Source organism: Chionomys nivalis, chromosome 5 (assembly GCF_950005125.1).
Source record: "Chionomys nivalis chromosome 5, mChiNiv1.1, whole genome shotgun sequence".
NCBI classification, from domain to species: Eukaryota; Metazoa; Chordata; class Mammalia; order Rodentia; family Cricetidae; genus Chionomys; species Chionomys nivalis.
Window position 1 is genome coordinate 17,797,327 of NC_080090.1, and position 16,118 is coordinate 17,813,444.

At 41.2% G+C, this 16,118-nt stretch overlaps 1 protein-coding gene across 4 annotated transcripts in view; it reads right to left on the bottom strand.

Annotated features, from left to right (window-relative positions):
- Positions 1-16,118, bottom strand: part of Sdccag8 (SHH signaling and ciliogenesis regulator SDCCAG8) — a 196,160-nt gene that overhangs the window by 66,705 nt on the left and 113,337 nt on the right. For 3 of the 4 annotated variants that reach the window (XR_009057150.1, XR_009057152.1, XM_057770330.1), the window contains exons 14-15: positions 6,557-6,684; positions 4,385-4,493 (exon numbers count right to left, since the gene is read on the bottom strand). The exons of the other annotated variant lie outside the window; for it this stretch is intronic. Coding sequence is in view for 1 of the 3 variants with exons in the window: in XM_057770330.1 (XP_057626313.1) it covers positions 4,385-4,493; positions 6,557-6,684 (237 nt within the window). In the remaining 2 variants the exon portion in view is untranslated. The remainder of the gene's footprint in view (positions 1-4,384; positions 4,494-6,556; positions 6,685-16,118) is intronic. 4 annotated transcript variants of the gene reach the window in all.

A 16,118-nucleotide genomic window follows, 5' to 3' on the forward strand; every position in this document is an offset into this window, starting at 1 on the left:
AGGTAATTTCTGGCTTTCAGAAGCATGAAGTTTTTCTGCATTTTATGAGGCAGCTATAGCGTATAATTGCATTTGCATGAATGGAAGACATTTTACTAGTATAATTCAGATTATAATGATAATTACTTTTAAAGGAAAAAATATGACACCTTAATTTTTTTATTCTTTTGGATTCTGGTTTGACTTTTGCTAACAATTAACAGAAGGTCAGTGTCAGGCTCCTTTTGTCGAATACAATCTTTGTAGCAGCCCAACCTAACAACATCTGAACATACAAGGGAAAAAAAATAGTTCAACCGGGTGTGTGTTCTTTTACTTCAATTAAACTCGCACAGTTGGATACTTACTGCTGCCAAAACAGTAATATAATTTATACATTATAGTCCACATAGTAAAACTACACTAAAAGTCATTTAACAATATTTATAACACCATAAAATACAGTGTTAAAATATATGAACTGCAATATGTACCAAAATTATAAAATTTGTTTCTCATCATCAGTGATTAAAACCAGGATCATTACTCTAGCCTCAATACTCACAACCCTGGTGACAGATTAGAATTCAAATCTTAATGATCAATTTACAATTAACAAGATAGAAGTGAAACAAATTAAACCAACCATTATATATAACGAGACCCCATGGACTCCCATTGTTCCTCTTAATTACAAAACGCAAATCACAAATACACAAGGGCAGTGCTAGACATCAACCCACAGGCCTAGCAACCCCGCAGTGACAATAACAGAAAATGAGGAGAAGAAAACCACACAGACCGGCTCTGTGCTCACTCCTGTCCTCCCGGCGTGCAACGAGGGAGAGGGTGAGACCTAGAGCAAAGTGTGCTTGGTCTCCAACACGTAAGGGCTCTGCCAGCGTGGGCACAGGCTCCTCAGCAGCCAGTGGCCAGCATTTCCTTCGTCTTCCCAGACCAGGTTTTCGATCATAATGCAAACCGCGCCTCAAACATTTTAATGTGGATTTTTCCAAATGTCTAGGAAGAGAGAATACTTACTTCTCTTTGATAAAGAAAAAAAATTGCAGGAAGATATTTAAGTATATCTATTTACCTCCCTCAACAACCTCATAACTATGTAAGTTCTCAATATACTAGGGGAAGGAAGGGGTAGTTAAAGTTTATACTTCAACTAAAACCAGTTTGCCTGGTGCCAATTAAAAACAAAATGGAATTAATTCTCTTGCCTCTTGGTCAAAAGCAAGCTACAAAAGATGTAAAGTATGAACCAGGATCTGAGTCTTCATTTTAAATGGGACACGTCATTCATATCCCTGCGGTTCAGGGGCAGTGTAAGGTACACGCACTGCTCTGGCTGCGGAGGCTTCCGAAACAGACGCAGTCATCACTGTAATGATGCCATGTACAGTTTACTGGGCAGGGGGGACGTGCATCACACACACACACACACACACACACACACACGCACGCACGCACACTTTCCACAATTTCGGCACATTTTCCAAGGACAGCCATGCAGCAGGCTGGGTAGAGAGGCAGGATGCATGGGCACGGAGAGCCCAGACTGTCGGCTTCTCAATCACTGCTCATGGGCTCTAGTCAAACGCCTAGATCTGTAAGCGAGAAAGCGTGTTTTCAATGCTGACTCCATTTGTTTAGTGTGGCATTCTGAATAACACAAAATGCTTACAGAAATTTTAGCAAGGAAAAGGGGAAATATTTTCATTAAAATTTTTACTATAGTATACTTTGAGAAAAACTGGAACCAAAATTACTACATGGATTAAACAATTATTCTGGAGACTGAGTTTCCACAATGAGAGAACTTTAGAAGCTAAGACGACTCAAAGGCCAGCAGAACTTATTTATCCCCAAAGTCGGCTCAGAGCGCATGAAAGCATGCCCTGAAGTGATAGGTCCTACTACATTATTATTCTCATTTTAAAAGAAACATCTTGAGTCTTTGGGGCTTTATAGCAGAAGGTAACATCAAAGTGTAATGTCAAACAAATGGGCATAAAAGAGGGGGTGAAAATGTCTTAATTCCTTAGATATTGGGGGAGAAATGAGGTGGGCCTGATGAGAAAACAAAGGGCTTCAGACACACAGCCTTTAAAACAACTTATTTCATCTACTGCTTGGTGCGGCACATAACCGGTTTCCAAATAGAACAATTTATTGATGTTCACTCCATGCTAGGCCTTAGCTTTGAATGAACTCGGGAGGTTCCATGGCTTAGAACCTGGCATCAGAACTTCACCTACAAGTCATGAGCTCCAGCCTTGCCAAGTTGGTTCTGTTTGGCCCTACAGACATTTTCACTGCAAACTGACTTTGCCCATTACAAAATGTTACTTAGGTCGTGCCCAGTTACAGAGGCTGTGCAGCCCCCATACCTTACTATGGGGTGAGCAAGCACTGTGCCGGCTACAGCTGCCTTCCCCAGCTGCGGGTTCTTCAGCAGCTCGGCCAACCACAGACGGAAATGCTGGGTCTGTACTGAACACGGGCATTGTCCTGTGGTTATTTTGTACCCAGTACAGTTTAACAACTAATCACATAGTATTTGCATTGTATTAGGCACTATAGGTAATCTAGAGATAATTTCAAATATATGGGAGAGGGGTCAGGGTGTTGTTCAGTGTTGGACTACTACTCTGGCATGTGTTAGGCCCTGGGTTCCATTTTTAATACCACAAAAATATGAAATAGCATAAAAAATAAAATCTGAGGGAGTATATAGGCAGGTTCCGTGTACCTTCTATGTTTCTTATGTTAAGAAGGTGAGCATCTGTCATCTGTGAATTTTGGTATGGTATCAGTCCTGCAGCCAACACCCTGAGTTTGTTGAGGGGGGACAGTACACAGCATGGGTGCTGATCATTCCTGTCATTAAATAAATTAAATCCCACAACCATCCTGTAGCATGACTTCAGAAGTACTTCCATAGCTAATAGAGCTGAGGTGTAGGGAGATGGGGCAACACCGTCAAGACCGCAGACACAGCAAAGGTACCGACAAACTCAGTTGCAAGTCCAGGTCTTCCTGAATCCCAGAGACTTCCTTCCTGCACACTGCCTGTTACCCACAAAGAAACAGGCTGGCACCAGAAATCAGGCCAGCATGTGGAGGGCAGCACCACACCTGCTTTTTCTATTCATTTGTCATTCATTCAATAACTATGCGTGGGTGCCATCTATGTGTCAGATATGAAGGAACACGATCACTGTACAAAGCAGCAGTTGGGCCGAGAGATGCTGAGCTTCAACTTCATGAGTCTTGTGCCAGTTATGACTGATTAATTTAAAGAAGGAAAATAAGAGCCCAGGGACACATTGCACATTAGTCCTGGCTCGCAGTTTAGCTACTGCACCCCATGAATGTCTACTTTCCTCAAGGATTTAAAGGTTCACTTTTCCTTCCTAGACTTTCCACCAATTACTGCTGTGACTGAGCATCCTCTCCTCTCCTTGCTTCTCTTTAGGAGACAGACTCTTGCTATGATGCCTAGGCTGGCCTAGAACTCCTGAGCTCAAGAAACCCTTCTGCCTTAGCCTGCGAGTAGTTGAGACTGCAGGTGAAAGCCACTGTAGCCAGCAAGCCGGAACCTCCATTAATAGAATGTATGTAAGAACGACTCTAGACATCGGTAACAGCAATACCTAGGCCCAAACTCCTACCCACAAGCCATTCAAACAACTATGTTTTTATTTTTTTTTTATTTTTTTTTATGAAATATAACCAAATCTTTATTCCTAACATTTTTCAAACTATATAGGAAAACTGTATATTTTATAATCCAAAATCTGAGTTTTTTCAGGTTTCATTACTTTTCACATAAGTGTAACTCAACGTGTATTCCAAAATTTAACAACTATGTTTTTAATCTGTAAGAAGCTAATTACTGTCTTACGCTGCTGCGACAGTTAACTATGTATCATTCCAAGCACCTTTGCCTCCTCAATGTCCGGAACAATTAGCATTAAAGACAGCTTTTGTGTGCTTCCAAAGAACTGTAGAAATTGATTAAAATGGATTACCTATATCAACATAAGATTGTAAGACTGCTTGGCCTATTTGTATTCTTTGTTATGGTAATGGTTATTTTGGCCTTTGTTCCTGAACTTTCATGATTTTAAATTCTAAACATTATAAAAGCCAAGTAAGCAAAGCGGGTGGAGCAGGTGAAGAGGGCTGGTTACTGTGCACAGGGAGCGTTGTCTAGATGAACAGTCACGAAAATATGCATATGGAACTTGTTTTCACAGAAAACTGAAATCAACAGATGACTAATTTTAATGGCAGATTACAGTATATAAAAAAATGCAATTTTAAGGCTACATTTTAGTTATCAAATAAATGGAATTCTGAGACTATTCTATAATGTTGCCCGTTCACCTACCTGCTCTTCTGTGAAATTTTCTCCAGCTTCCTGGCTAGCGTGCGGCACTCCTCTTTTAACTTTGTCAGAAATGCATTCTGGGAGGTCAGCAACGAATACTGCTCATTTTCTAGAAACAACAATAACCCCACAAATATAAGATGTTTGTGCCTTTGCTCTGCAGTCTTCCAGTGCCCAGTGCTAAGGGCTTCATATCCCTGCACCCTGCCTAGAGCCACCAGATCACTGCCAGTGTCCTACATGAACGAACTTAGCGGGTGGGACACGGTGCCTTGAGAGACATTTATTTTCATAATATATTTGTATACCCGGAATAATTTTGATCACATCAGCTTGTGCAACATTTTAGCATGCTCATAAACTGTCAAATATCTCAAATGAAGTCATAAATGCTTATATCTTTGAAGTATGCAAGATATTATATTTTTATTTTGACAATTTTACTATAAACAGTGTCAAAAATTCTCACAACCAGATAATTCGAAACTGAAGCCGAGGAATTCTGTTACTCTAGAGCTGGTGCTCGATGGCTCTTATATTTTACCCCCTTGGAGCCACATTTCTCTAGTTTATGAGGTGAAATTACACAACTATCCTTAAAAACTTGATCATACTTTAATAGTATGTGTTTCAACAGAGCTCTGGCTCGGGACTGAAGAGAATGTGATTTGTGTGTATTTGCAAAATAAAAGATTTTAAAGATGATTTTAACAATTAAAACCTTACCCAACTCTCAGATTCTGCCCAAGACTCTTGGACCAGGATGATTCTGCTAGCAGTGGGCCAAATGACAATTTCCCCTATCAATTCCTCTTTGTGTTTTAGTTAAAAAACACACACACACACACAAACTCTGGAGGATTTTCATTTCTTCTGGCTAAATGCTGAGAAGAAACTCTCTATATGAGGCATCATGATAGCTGCCTTTATAAGAAAAATAAATCATTTATTAAGTAAATAAATTATCAGTGAACAGAGTATCCATTTGTTACCAATAGGTGGAATCATTTTTTACCATACCATTAAATGTAATATGTATTAAATCCTGTGAAATTCTTCTGTAGGTAATTTTTTTCCTTTTCAGCTAATAGTTGGTTTAAAAAAAAAGCATAAAGCATACAAAGCACAATAAATCAAGGCACTAAAATTAAGCAACACTTTTTTCTGGAAGAGACAGGATCAATTAAACTTTTGTTTTAATGGTACAATCAGTGTGGAGTATGTGCTGTGGAATTATAATGACTGACACTGTCTTGTTTTGACTAACACTGTCTGTGAACACACAACTCAAAAGCGAAAGGAACCACATAACGCTCTGACTGCACACATCAAACTGCCTATTTTCAAAGTGCATTTTACTTTCAAATTAAAGGTAAAGAGTTACTGGCCAACTCAGACTGCAGAACAGTGCCAGCGTGATGAAAGATGGCGGTTTTCAGCCAAGCTGCCAGCTGTGGTCAGTGCCTTGTATTAGTGGATTTTAACAGCAGTTGTGAGAAGCTGAAGAATGCGGAGGATTAAGCATCACTCTCGGCTGCATTGGGGGAGGTGGGGAAATCATACAAATGCTAAAAATGTTCGAAGCTGCAAAGATTAAATAAAGGAACATATCAATTTGGAGCCACTGAATTACATCCAGCTGCGACAGTGAATTAAGAACCGATTAATGGCTAAAGCTTTTCTCCAGTTTGGATGCTGCAGCAAACTCATTAGGCTTTTAGAGTAGCTATAATGTGTGTACTGTGGGAACTGCTCAGTGCTATTCAGGAGACTCTAACTGTAAGCTCAGAGCATTTCCCGCAGAGCTTCTGATGCTATTTTCTTTATATAACATGTGTGCCTGAAAACCCAGCCAAAAACAAGCCCTTTGTTTTTCTACTTTGTTGTGGTCGCTCTCGGCTTTACGTTTCTTGAACACAGGTAAATAAACTCATAATCCAGATGGTGCAACAGATGTGAGAGCAGCACTCTGAAATCAACAGACAGTGGGCAATACTCTCCATTTTCTCTTTTAAACGCTAACTAATATGTAATTCGGAATCTCCGGTGTAGTTAGCATCTGCTCCCTTCGGCCAGCCAAAGGTTACAGGTGTTCCTGATGTCATTTCACAGTAAGGCGTGGGCCTGGCTTGTGAGCAAGTGCCCAGGCTCTAATCTCTCCCTACCACCCACCAGTTTTGTCGTGCTGGGCCTCCATTTGCTGTATCTTCTGTGTCAGCTCCTGCTCTCTCTGCTGGGCCTGAAGGGCTTGGGCCTTTGCTTCGTTGCTAAAGCTTTGCTGAATGCTATCTTTTTCCAGTCTGCAAAACAGAGAGACAGACAGAGACATAATCTGCAGGTGCACAGACCTCCGTGATTGCCTCACAGACCACAGACAGCAGGCAGGTAGTAGACTAAAGCAGCAGAGGCTGATGTTGCTCCAGTCTCCCGGCTCTGCTGAAGAGACCATCCACACAAGTACACAGTGTACCACACGGGCCAGAAATCCAGACGGACGAAAGGGCCACGCTTTAAAAATTAAAACAAAATCACAACAACTGAACACTTGTATTTTGCAGCCTGGTTTTGTGTGTGTGTGTGTGTGCACGGACACGTGCATGCCACTGTGTAGGTGTGAAGGTTAGGGGACACCTTGTGGGAGTTGGTTTGCTGGTTCGGCATGTGGGCCCTGGGGCCTGGACTCAAGCTCTAAGACGTTCTTCTCATAATCACTTACACCCCCTGGGCCACCCCGCCAGCCTTGTGTTTTGCACCTTCACAGTGTGTACACACACTTCCATTGTTCTATTTTTTTCTGTCTTGTACTATCATTAATCGTTCATCTTCTGAATGCTCACTAGTTTCTAAGACTGTGAAGTTCTAGGAAGAACGTGATATAGTTCTTAGTTTATGCAAAATTTATTTTATAACTAAGCCTTGTAGACTACTTCTGGTTTTCTTCCAAGATGTAAGAAATAACTTGAGCTATACTGGAGGGACTGGGGAGGAGGGACCACGTGCCTGCTTTCATTAAGCACATTCGTACAGCAGGCTGCACTCTGTGAAAGGGACAGGAATGTGAGCATGGACTACTTCCCTTCTCACTCCACGATAAGACGTCCCTTTGGGTCATGCTGACGGGATTGGAGGACAAAGACAACAACCTATCAGTGGCTCTCTTTAAAAGAGAGTTTCCACTTCTTGTGTTTTGTTGAGACTGGTCTCACATAGGCAGGGTGGGCCTCCAACTTGCTTTGCGGCTGAGGAATACCTTGGATTGACGCTCCTCTTTCTACCAGGTGAGTACTGGATTACACACACGCACCATCGTACCCAGTTTTGTGAGGTCTGGGCATGGACCCCAGGATCTGGTGCATATCAGGATTCTACCTACTTAGCTATGTCCCCATCCAGAAAGGAGTCTCCTAAACAAGTCAAGCCAGAGCAAGAGCAAGGTCCTTATCGCCCCAACACTGTATGCACGTTGCAAATCATGTTGGAAACCCTTGCTGGGTGGGTTCTTCAAGCTCTATGAGATGCAACGTGAGGGTTTCCTTCAATTAAGTGACTCAGTTATTTCAAACTCCTGATCTCCTTGTGGGCATTTCTCATCCATGCTGCTTTAGTTTACTAATTGAGATATTTACTGCCTAGCCTTTGCCAAACTAAAAATAAACAATTCCATAAAGCTATCGCTACCAGTCTATGTACCGCTGTGGAACTTCAGTTCACTGGCTTCTAATTATACGGCAACATAAGGAAAGCCTGTACTGAGATTGGTCAATGCATGTGGTAATGTTGTAGTGTAAAGCCCCAGAATGAAAATACACCCACACCTCACTCAAATGGAATCATCAGGGGTCCATGCTAAATGTGAAATAAGGTCCCTTCTGGTACTTCTAACAACAACACCCCCCTGGATGCCGTCCAAGGTCTTGTCTCACACTCAGTTCCAAACTAGTATATCGCAACAAATGGATCGTCAGACGAGGCTACTTCTGCCTCTCCCTTCACACCACGTATTTTCTGGCTAAGGATCATTGCACATGTTCTTCCTCTTCTTGGAATGCCCTGGGCCACCCACCCAACCCCCTACACGATGCACACTAGCCCTCTTGGGTGAACCTTAAAATCCTGCCTTTCTTTCTCCCATCTCTCCAAAATCAACATGCCCTTAGTATGTGCTGTGTCCATCTTATAGAGATGCCACGCATTTGCTACCGCTTTACATGTCTTCTCCTTTGTAATCTTTAACTTACTTTACCCTAACCCAGCTCTGTGCTCTGCCCATGGAAAATAAGCAGTACATATTAAATTTCTTATGCCCTTCCTAGTTGTGGGGCTGTAGGGGGGAGGGGTGGAGGGGAGAGGAAGGCAAAAGAGGGATAAGTCTTTAGGTGAAACCGGAGTCCTCTGTAACTAGGCAAGACTTTCTCAGACTTGTTAGAACAGAGTGCCCAGCTGGATCAATCTCAACAGCATTGCATGATATAAAGCCTGCGGCTGATGTAGGAACTTCTGCATTCTTTCCGTGAGCAGCCATGTCCGAATCTGAACACTCGCTAGAGTCAAAGACAGAGGCTCGAGTGTGCAAATGAGATCACTACAAGACTCTCTGATCCATGTGTATCTGAGAGAGGAAAGGGAACATTATTCATAAAGCCAGAAGCAGAACAGAGACTGCGCGAAGCAAGCACGGATTTATGGTTCCCAGCTGATAAATGACGGCACTCAGCAGTGAGAACTGCCTAGTAAGTGACATTCTGAACTGACTGGAGAAGGGACATGGGCTGAGTTCTCCTCATAAAGCTGTACAAAAGACCTCTTGCCACAACTGCCGATCTCCTTGAGAGAATATGCATTCTATTTTCCACAGAAATGCGCGTGGCACGTGGCTGTTTTCCTGCCTCCTTCCCGCTCTGTCAGCCCTCTTCTGTGTTCCTCTCCCCTGTAAGTCCATTCTGATTAGACCAGCTTCTCATGAACTCTCGAACATCAGATATGAAAGGAAATCGTATTCTCTTTCATGTAACCTTTTCATTTTAGAGTTAAACAACAGCAAAATACAATCCATTTTAAAAACTTGGGGGGCCATAAATAATTTGAAATCTACTTATAAGTTACACAGTGAATAATTTTAATGCATAGGTAGGAATAAAACTATCTTTGCTCAAGGAAACCTATTTTATAACACTGTAGAAGTAATGTAATAGTGGACATGAACAATTAGTAAACATCACTCAGGTATCCAAGGAACAGACTGAAGAAGTCAAATGACCAACTAGATATTTATCATATTTGTGGAAGACGTTATACTAGGCATTGTATCTAGTGAAAATAAACAAGGTTTAGTGGGCCTTGACTCCAGAAGAGATTTCAAACTGGACAAAGATAAACAATAGGTTGATGGTATAACACTCCATGAGAATAAAGTATAAAGAGGAAGGCTACCAAGGTGTAGAAAGCTGAGAGACCAACTGGCCAAGTAGCTTTGTCATCTCCTAAAGACAGCTCAACCAAAAACCCCTGCCATGTAGGTTTTCTCAGTATGGTTCTCTCAGTTACTGATGGTCGCATTAAACAAAGCAGCTACTTAACTCTATTATGCAAATAAGAACACAAATAATAATGTTAAAAAATTATACTCAAGGTGGCTAAAAACTGGAAACAGCCTAAATGCCCATTACCCGCTATATGAATTAGCTGTGTGGGATAGCCTAGCCAGAGAAAACCTAGAAACCCAGCAAGAATGGGAGGAGCTATGGTACACACAACACTGGATGGACCCCAAAGCAGTATGCTTAGAGGAACAGGACACCAAAGCCATATTTATAATCTTGTGTACTTAGCACTCTAGACTAGTAACCCCAGGCAACAGGGTTGACAGGGGAAGGGTGTGAGTGAAGTTCTGGGCTAACAGAAAAGGGTCTGGGTCACAGATGTGAGAGCTCGAACACTGTATTACTCCCTACAACACATTAACTTAACTACCTACAGTTAGTGACTTTTGCCATGTGTGTCAGCGCGTGGCTATTGCTCCAGCATAGGAATGATTGAGCACAACTTGGACTATATTATGAGTCCCCGTCTCAAGAAAATTTAACTTTTATTGTATTTAAATTCAGCTCAATAAATCTAACTTGAAAAAAAGAGCAAACATGGTAAGAAAAGGAACCTATTTACCTTCGTTCTTCAAGTTACCAACAACAGCTGGGATCTACACGCTAGCCGTGCCCATGCTTTCATCTTCTTTTTTGTCTCTCTCTCTGTGTGTGTGTGTGTGTGTGTGTTAGAGTTGCAGTACTTTGTCCCAGTTGGCCTGAAAATTTCTATGTAGACCAGGCTGGCCTTGAACTCAGAGAAATCCACCCGCCTTGCCTTCCAAGTGCTAGGATTAAAGGTGTGCGCTACTACTTCAGGAATTTTTTGTTTTTAATAAAAGAGAACAGAAAGGAGTGAACAGGTACTGGAAAGGCTTTAAAATTAAGTCAAGTCACCCAGTGTGCTGTCACACACCTTTAATTCTGGCACTCAGGAGGCAGAGAGAGGTTAATTTCTGTGACTTCGGGGCTAGCCTGGTCTTCATAGCGAGTTCCATGATAGCCAAAGCTAGATGGAAAGAGCCTATCTCAAAACAAAAGAAAAACAACAAAAATATCTAAGTTTACAATTATTAGATCCCCTTTTCCAATTACAGTCCTGGCTGGCTATATTTTCTAAGACAATCAAAATGATATTTATAAATCTGTTTTCCATACTACTCATTCTTTTCTTGCTATTTTACATGTAACAGAACTAAAGTGACCCCTTAGCTCTTCATTAAAATAATTGATATTCCTCAAGTTCAACAGTAAGCCTGGGTGTGACAGAAGTATTGTATGCCTCCAGTACACCTATGGACCTAGCGGTGTCACCAATACCATCTGCAGGTGGTGACTAAGGTACCTCTCCCATCCCCCACATTGCATCACCTTTCCTCTGAGTGTGGAAATGCTGCTATTACACACAATACCCTGGAGATACAAGGTGTTTACTTTTAAAGCATTATATAGAGCACTTTGTGGTAGTCGGCCCTCTGGTTGAAGAAACCTCCAAGAAGTTGGGATTTAGTTTGGTGGTGGAGAACTTGCCTACCACTTTTTCCTGTCTCTAGCATCTACCACTACTGCCATGAGAGAGCATCAACAACAAGGTGGCAAGATCTACATGCAGACGAGCCAAAAAACTATCCTGGAAGGAATGCATAAAGGAGAAGAAGAGTTTGGTGCAGGTGGTATTTTGGACACATGATACCCAATTGTCTCAGATTGGTAACACCAGCTTTGATCACTTGGTCTGTATCATTAATATCTTTGAATAACTGTTCTTGAGGCTGGGGAGAAATCTCTCCTTTGTAGAGGTAAGCTATATCCATTATAGACATTTTACTGCAATCTGTTGTGAACAACTAGAGACACATTCTGGCCTAGTGGCTGGGAATAGAAACATATGATTAACCACATGAGCTGGTATCCTAAGGGATGGAGTTGGGTGAGCTCTCTCAGGTTTGGAATTGGTAGGTAATCAGAAGATGCTGAGATTATGCAAATATCTCACTGTGTAACAACATTTAACCTGCTAGTTCCACATCTAATGATAATGGCTTTTCCATAGCTCTTTATGTATATTTATTACTGCTAGTTAGCTATCATCCTGTACAGAAGAATTTCACTATCTCCTTGATGAGTTTACTGATCTTACTTTGGAGTTCTAGATTCTTACTTTATGTATTATAAACCATTTTGACTGTTTATTTGAAGATTCACCTCATCCTGGAGTTGGGTAATGGAGTATCTTTCAAACTCAGATCTGTCACTAGGACAAGGTTGCTGCTACTGTGGAGTCACTGCTTATAAGTAAAATATGTAGGCAAAGTCAGGGTACAAAACATACAAGTGTATTAATATTAATACTATTAATACGGATGTGAAATTGTGTGTGCATCATCCATATGAACAAATGTGTGTACATGCATCTGAACATTTCAATTATAATCCAATAACACAGATAGAATCTCATCTCTCTTCTTTCCATAACTGTAATTTTTGCGCTCAATAGCGAGAAACTTGGCTCCTATTATTTTAAACATATTCACTGATTTGTTCAAACTTGGAAGCCACGGAAAGTTCCAAAACTGCTAACAACAGAGAAGATATACCAGTTACTAGAATTAAATATTTGCTTACAGTTCTGTTATGCAAATCCTTTTTACTAACACATACATACCACAAAGAAAGCTCACAGAACGAAAGACAGAGAATGGCATGTACCTCCTTATTATCTGTGTGGCTGTTGAAAAACAAATGTGCTGTAGGGGAGCGGGGCCCCTTGTTTGTCCCGGCTGCCCTGCTAGCTTACACCCTAGATAATCACACAGAAACTGTTCATTTAAACACAACCTGGCCCATTAGTTTTAGCCTCTTATTGGTGAATTCTTACATCTTGATTCAACCCATTTCTAATAATCTGTATGTCACCATGAGGTCATGGCTTACCAGGAAAGATTTAGCATGTCTGACCTGGCATCTCCATGGCGACTCTCTCTGCCCTTCTTCCCAACATTCAGTTCTGTCTACTCCGCCTACCTAAGTGCTGCCCTATCAAAAGGCCAAGGCAGTGTCTTTATTCAACCAATGAGAGAAACACATACACAGAAGAACCTCCTACATCAATCCTGGAGGTCAAATCTAAGGCCGGTTCTTCCTAATTTCCCAGATGTCCTGTATGGGTGGGGCCGCTTCTTCTTCCTAGTGCATCTATCTTGTACAAAGAGTACAGCAGCCTCTTCAATAACCCTGAAAGGTTTCATGAACACATTTTCTGCCTCAAGTTGGTAAGACTTCTAGCATAGAATGCATGGAAAGAAAAGAGAGAGAAAGCCGACCTTTGTTTTCTCATGAATGTACCTACAAATCCTTAAATTGTGCCTGATATAGTTGTGCAGTCAATAAATATTTAATGCATGAATAAACAGATGGATGAATGAATAACTGCTAAGGGAATGCTGTAAGGATCCACCCAGATGCACAGGTCCTTTTTTAATGACTAGAAAGGGTGATGAGAAAATTCCCACTTTAACTAAGAATTTAATTTTGCTTTATCATCATTATTCAAAGTAATAACACAAACCAATCATAACCTTAGCAGACGGCATGGTGTTTCCCATGTTTTGGGATGAACAAAGTAACTGTCGCCAGTGCCTGGCTATTGCCAACAGTGGCTATATTCTTATATTTAAGTAAACATCAAAACTCTGGGGAAGAATAATCAGGAAAGGCCCCAGGTCCACAATCTTCCTTCCTCAGTGGCACTTTCATTTTCCTTGCTAGAAACTGTGTCAGAACTTTAAGTGTAATGTTGAGATCTGAGCCTCAGATCCAAGCATGAGTCAGTTCTTGGAAAGAAAGCAGAAACCAAAAGGAGGTCAATCTCTTTCAAAGAAATATACACAAAGGAAAGGAAATGTTCAACAGAAACATACATCTCCCTCCAAAAATGTTCTTACAGCATCTCTGAAACCCTTGAGAACTCACCTTCAAGGCCAAGGAGGACGCAGGTGCACCTACATAGGGGCCTGCTGATCTCAGACACATTCTATTCACTTTTACTAACTCCCCATGTGTGGGGGGCTCACACATACTAGGTAAGAGCTCTAACACTGAGTGACATCTGCCCTTGCTCCTGTTTCATCCCGCACATGACTGTGCCTTCTGTTTCACAAGTCACAGTCAGATGCATCGAACTGTCTTTTCTTCCAATGAATTCAGCGATATGGAAGAGACCGTTCTTATTTAACAGGAAGTATCTCAAGCTAAGATATTTCCTTTCTCTCTTTTTTTAATATTTACTTTCATTTATGTGTATGAGTGTATGGTGTGTGTATGGTGTTGGTTGGGTGGGGGCAAAAGAGAGTATCAAATATCCTGATGCCGTAGTTACAGGTGGTTGTGAGCCAACTGACAGTGTAGGTTCTGGGAACAGAACTGGAGTCTTCTAGAAGAGCAGCAAACTCTCTTAGCCACTGAGGCATCTCCCCAGACCCACAGGGGATTTTCTCAAAGCCACCTGCAAAGCTGGTTAACTAGCAGAGTTGGAACTATACCTGTCTTCTGCCTCCAAGTCCAGGGCTCTTTCCATTCCATATTGCCTTATACACAGGGAACTCATGTTTACTCAAATAGTGTAATGCTCGTTCAGCAAACACTTGAGCAATTACTTTCTGCCAAACACAAATGTATGGAGATGGATCAATATAAAATACAAAAGATACAGACCATGCTCTAAGAGTTTTTTAGTCTAGTCAACAAAATAAACAATGTTTTTTCTTCTTTAAAACTCAACCAAGAGTGTAGTAAATACTGAAATAGGGCTACATTCCTGCAGTCACTCAAGTAGAATGGACAGGAGAGAGGGGCTGGCTAGTGACAGAGAGGGCTGCTGTCTGGAGGCTTACACAGTCAGCCGTATAGCCTGCGTACAGTTACCTTACAGAGAAGAGGAAGACTGTCGTGACAAGTAAAGTGGGCAGCATGTGCAAAGACCCGGGGAAGAGGGGGAGCCAGGTGCCTTTGGAAAACTGCCAACATCTGGCACCAATGGAGGCTGGAGTATATCTGTTGTGGGGTAGCAGTGAGCAGTTGGTGAGGGGAGATTATTGAAGAAAGATGAGACTAGAGATAGAAGCAGGAGCCAGAACTTGAGCTATTTTTAAGGCCCTTATCCCGAGGGAAACTGGGAGCCAATGTAGGGTTTCGAGCAGGAGACTGTTGTGATCACACCCGTGCTTGAGAAAGATCACTCTGGCGGCAGCAAGGGAACAGATGGGGAAGGGACAACATTAGAAGCAGGCAAAGCACTTATTACTACAGCAATAGTAAGAGCAATTTCTACAATGGCTTCTTTACATGGGGTAGAAACCACAGGTATAACCATAGGCTAAATGGCCATCAAAGGCACATCTCCCTAGTTTTCTGTTTAACTTCCTCTGTCCCAGGGCAGGGGTGGGTGCCTGACGCATCATGGGATTGCTGGACAAAGTTCTGCTGAACGGTAAAGTATTGCTACAGCCTATTTTACAGTACCATGTGCCCAAATCTTCACACTAAAATATGAATATAAATCTGCTACTACATAAATAAGGTTGATGATGATTTTGATTTTGTATCTTCACATCACCAAAAATTCCTATTTTCCATTCATAATTTGTCCATGTAAACTGACATCTTTGGTCCACTTATGCTTTTTTTCCCTGTAAAGTATCAACTTATTTAAGTATTTCTCATGATCAATTCATCTGATGAATAACTTCAAATCAGACACTAATAGGATCAATATATATTACAAAGGCATTTCCATGACCAAATAAAGGCTGTGAATCATTCTCAAAAATATGGCTTACTGAAGAATTCCTGCCACTATTAAAAATCTTAAATTATTTTATACAATAAGCAATTACATGTTGAATATTTGGGGTCATTTGTAGCTATTAAATTTATTGATAAATATGATATAATGGTAAGAATTATTAGGTAACTTTTTATAATAACTTACTTAGCAAATATGACAGAGTAAGGCTTATTAGTCTGGAGTGCTAGGATAGAGGTGCTTTTCACGAGAGCATTCTGGGTAACACAATACTGGCCATTTGTAGTAGAAATATGTTCAAAATATATTAACTATGTCAGTGCTTTCTTAAGCAAACTATAGCAAATCAACA